We start from the raw sequence: 5,135 nt of genomic DNA, 5'->3' as shown, positions 1-5,135 counted from the left end.
GCCTCCTGAGTAGCTGGGATCACAGGCACCTGCCACCACGCCTGACTAATTTTTGTATCTTTAGTAGAGATGGGGTTTCACCATGTTGGCCAGGCTGGTCTCGAACTTCTGACCTCAGGTGATCCACCTGCTTCGGCCTCCCAAAGTGTTGGGATTACAGGCATGAGCCACCACACCTGGCTGATAAGTGACCTATAGTGTCTGGCTTATCTCACTTAAAGTCTTCAAGGTTCATCCATGTTGTAGCACGTGTCAGCACTTCATTCCTTTTTGTTGTCAAATAATATTCCATTGTATGGATATACAACATTTTATTTATCCATTCATGAGTTGATGGACACTTTGGGTTGTTTCCATTTGGGGGCTATTATGAGCAATGCTGAGATGAATATTCACATGCATATTTTTGAGTGAACACGTGCTTTCAATTCTTCTGGATATACACCTAGGAGTGCAATTGCCAGGTCTTATGGAGTTGCTGGGTTTGCTGAGGGTATGGACAAGGTCACAAAACAAGAGCAAAGATACTCTGAAAACATAGAATCCAGGCCCCGTGGTATAAAAACACACACTCCAATAAACTAAAATGAAGTATTTGTAATTTAGTGGATTTCTGAAAGTTCTTACCATTTATGGGCAGATAAACTACATACACGGGCTCTGATGGTCTTTGAAATAATTTATTGACAATTTAGGCATGGAAATGTGAGTAGGTCATAAAGTTTGAGGACAATAATAATTTTGGATGACTCTCTTTAAGTACAGTCACAGGCCATATAGCAACATTTTGGTCAATAATGGACCGCCTACACGACAGTATTATGATGGAGCCGAAGAATTTCTATTGCCTAGCGACATCACAACGTCTTAGTGCAACACGTTGCTCACGTTTGTGGTGATGCTGGTGTAACGAACCTATTGCACTGCCAGTCATATGAAAGTATAGCACATGCAATTATGTACAGTACATACTACTGGATAATGATGAACAGCTATGGTACTGGTTAATGTATTTATTATTCCATACTTTTTATCATTATTTTAGAGTGTACTCCTACTTATAAAAACAAAATTTTGGCCAGGTGTGGTGGCTCACGCCTGTAATCCCAGCCCTTTAGGAGGCTGAGGAGGGCGGATCATGAGATCAGGAGTTCAAGACCAGCCTGGCCAACATGGTGAAACCCCTGTCTCTACTAAAAAAATACAAAAATTAGCCGGGCATGGTGGCTGGTGCCTGTAGTCCCAGCTACTCGGCTGAGGCAGGAGAATTGCTTGAACCTGGGAGGCAGAGGTTGCAGTGAGCCGAGATTGCACCATTGCACTCCAGCCTGGGCAACAGAGAGAATGAGACTCTGTCTCAACAAAAAAAAAAAACAAAAAAAAAACGGTTAACTTTGACATAGCCTCAGGCAGGTTTTTCAGAAGGTATTCCAGAATAAGGCACTGTTATCACAGGAGATGACAGCTCCATGCATGTTATTGCCCCCAAAAACCTTCCAGTGGTACAACATGTGGAGGTGGAAGACGGTGATACTGATGATCCTGACCCTAGACAGGCCTAGGCTCATGTATGTGTGTGTGTCTTTGTTTTTAACAAAAAATTTTTAAAGTAAAATTAAGCTCTCTCGGCTTTCGGCTCGGAGGAGGCCAAGGTGCAACTTTCTTCGGTCGTCCCGAATCCGGATTCATCCGACACCAGCTGCCTCCACCATGCCGCCGAAGTTCGACCCCAACGAGATCAAAGTCGTATACCTGAGGTGCACCGGAGGTGAAGTCGGTGCCACTTCTGCCCTGGACCCCAAGATCGGCCCCCTGGGTCTGTCTCCAAAAAAGGTTGGTGATGACATTGCCAAGGCAACGGGTGACTGGAAGGGCCTGAGGATTACAGTGAAACTGACCATTCAGAACAGACAGGCCCAGATTGAGGTGGTGCCTTCTGCCTCTGCCCTGATCATCAAAGCCCTCAAGGAACCACCAAGAGACAGAAAGAAACAGAAAAACATTAAATACAGTGGGAATATCACTTTTGATGAGATCGTCAACATTGCTCGACAGATGCGGCACCGATCCTTAGCCAGAGAACTCTCTGGAACCATTAAAGAGATCTTGGGGACTGCCCAGTCTGTGGGCTGTAATGTTGATGGCCGCCACCCTCATGACATCATAGATGACATCAACAGTGGTGCTGTGGAATGCCCAGCCAGTTAAGCACAAAGGAAAATATTTAAATAAAGGATCATTTGACAACTGGAAAAAAAAAATATATATATATATAAAAATAGAAAAAAGCTATTTTTATAATTAGGATATAAAGAAAAAAGCAGCTGTACAATATGTTCATGTTTTAAGCTGTTATTACAAAAGAGTCAAAAGTTTTTAAAAATTAAAAAGTTTATAAAGTAAAAAAGTCACAGAATGCTAAGGTTAACTTATTATTGAAGAAATAAATTTTTAATATAAATTTAGTATAGCCTAAGTGTACAGTGTTTAAAAGTCTACAGTAGTGGAATGTCCTGGGCCTTCACGTTCACTCACCACGCACTCACTGACTCACCCAGAGCAACTCCAGTCCTGCAAGCTCCATTTACGGTAGGTGCCCTATATAGGTGTACCATTTTTTATCTTTCATGCTGTATTTTCCTGTACCTTTTCTAGGTTTAGATTTTTTTTTTTTTTTGAGACAGAGTCTCACTCTGTTGCCCAGGCTGGGGTGCAGTGGCGTGATCTCAGCTCACTGCAACCTCTGCCTCCTGGGTTCAAGAAATTCTCCTGCCTCAGCCTCCCTAGAGGCTGGAATTACAGGCGCGCGCCTTACGCCCAGCTAATTTTTGTATTTTTAGTAGAGATGGGGTTTCACCATGTTGGCCAGGCTGGCCTTGAACTCCTGACCTCAGGTGATCTGCCCGTCTCAGCCTCCCAAAATGCTGGGATTACAGGTGTGAGCCATGGTGCCCGGGCCGGTTTAGATTTTTTTAGATATACAAATACTTACCAAGGTGTTACACTGGCCTACAGTATTTAGTACAGTAACACGCTGTGCAGGTTAGGAGCCTAGGAGCAATAAGCTATACCATACAGCCTAGGTGTGTAGTAGGCTATGCCATCTAGGTTTGTGCAAGTGCACTCTATGATAGTCACACAAGGACAAAATCGCCTTTTGGGGGACACATTTCTCAGAATGTATCCCTATCGTTAAGTGACACATGACCATAGTTGAAGAAACTCTCAGGCTGGCTTCCTCCTTCTTGAAAGGGATTCGGGGCCACGCCTCTTTAAGACCAAGGAGAATTGACTCCCTTCCCCACCTGCCCTCTTGCCTTCCTGACTCAGACCTTTGCAAGCCTTCCCTCCCTCGCAGCTGTTCCCAACGTTTACTGTAAAAAAAAAAAAAGAAAAAGAAAGAAAGCGCTATTGTTTAAAGTGGCAATTAATTGCTCAGCCTCTCATGGGAAGGAGGGAAGCTCTGAAAATGTTAGTCATTAATTCCCAGTGATGGGAAAGTTCACTTTGACCTCAGGAGGTTACAACTGCCATATTTCGAATGGCAGATTTTGTAAAGTTTCATTCCTGTTGAATTAATCTAAACTATTTCTACTTTGATTAAGGCACCAGGCTAGGTGCTGTGGGGAGGTATGTAGAAACACAAAGGCATCCAGCTCCATCCATCCCTGTCCTTAAGAAAACATCTAGGGAGGAGAATATTGCACAAAGGTAGCCTGTGGGACCTGCAGCACTCAAGGGTCTGTGTCCCAGCATAAGGGACAGAGTTATGTTGGGGAGAAGAGAATTCTCCTTGGGCCGGGCTGGGTGCTCCAGGCTTCATGATGGAAGAGGGGCTGAGGATGGGCAGGCTTTAGACAGGCTTCCAGCAGCCGGGATGGCATTCTAGACAGGGCAGGTGACAGGTGCAAAGGCCCGGGGGCAGGACTTCAAAAGATATAGTGGGTCTGGGCTGGGCCCAGTGGGTCATGCCTGTAATCCCAGCACTTTGGGAGGCTGAGGTGGGTGGATCACCTAAGGTCAGGAGTTTGAGGCAGCCTGACAAATATGGTGAAACCCCATCTCTACTAAAAATACAAAAATTAGCCAGGCATGGTGGCGTGCGCCTGTAGTCCTAGCTTCTCAGGAGGCTAAGACGGGAGAATTGCTTGAACCCAGGAGGCAGAGGTTGCAGTGAGCCGAGATCACACCACTGCACTCCAGCCTGGGTGACAGAACAAGACGTTGTCTCAAAAAAAATAATAATAATAAAATAAAATAAAATAAAATAAATAAATAAAAATAAAAGATATATTGGGTCTGAAATTCAGGTTCCTGAATAAGGCTTTGTTTAAAAAAAAAAAAAAAAAACAGCAGCTGGGCACAGTGGCTCATACCTGTAATTCCAGCACTTTGGGAGGCCAAGGCGGGTGGATCATGAAGTCAGAAGATCAAGACCATCCTGGCCAACATGGTGAAAGCCTGTCTCTACTAAAAATACAGAAAATTAGCCAGGCATGGCAGTGTGCGCCTGTAGTCCCAGCTACTCAGGAGGCTGAGTCAGGAGAATTGCTTGAACCTGGGAGGTGGAGACTACAGTGAGCCGAGATTGCGCCACTGCACTCCAACCTGGGCAACAGAGCGAGACTCTCTCCCAAAAAAAAAAAAGAGAGAGCACCTTGAAGTTTCCAGTTTTTATTGAATAGCCCCAGTAAAGCCTAAGATTTATCTTTCATCGCTAAGGAGAGGCCCAACTATTGGGGTGCAATGATTAAAACAGGAACACCATAGGGCACTCAAGTTCCTTTTTCCATGCATCACCTTTGGCGTGGGAAACACCCTAGCAGCTGAGAGCCCCATGATGCAGATGACTACAGAAGTGTTAAAAAGGGCTCTCCTTTGACTGACCCTGACAGGTGCTGGATTCCTGGAGGAACTGGGGCCTCAGCTGAGGTCTCTGGGATGGTAGAACCCCTTTCTCCTCCACATACAACGATCCTACCTATTACAGGTAGCATGGGCTTTTTGCCTTGCACACATCATTTTGTCATTGGTTAATTCATTTCTATACTCGTCAGACCTTCTCTGTTTTCTCCACAGGAATCTTTGGAATTTCTCTGCTCTCCTCCATTACAGCAGTGGTTCTCACCAGATAG

General features: G+C 44.8%; 1 protein-coding gene across 1 annotated transcript; it reads left to right on the top strand.

Annotated features, from left to right (window-relative positions):
- Positions 1-1,625: 1,625 nt before the first annotated feature.
- On the top strand, positions 1,626-2,261 carry LOC100601401 (60S ribosomal protein L12). The gene has a single exon (XM_003267814.4). It carries the CDS (start codon positions 1,711-1,713, stop codon positions 2,206-2,208), a length of 498 nt encoding a protein of 165 aa, XP_003267862.2. The 5' UTR covers positions 1,626-1,710; the 3' UTR covers positions 2,209-2,261.
- The last annotated feature ends 2,874 nt before the right edge of the window (positions 2,262-5,135 follow it).

The sequence above is a fragment of the Nomascus leucogenys genome, chromosome 1a (assembly GCF_006542625.1).
Source record: "Nomascus leucogenys isolate Asia chromosome 1a, Asia_NLE_v1, whole genome shotgun sequence".
Taxonomy (NCBI): Eukaryota; Metazoa; Chordata; class Mammalia; order Primates; family Hylobatidae; genus Nomascus; species Nomascus leucogenys.
This window is presented reverse-complemented; position numbering and strand designations above follow the sequence as displayed.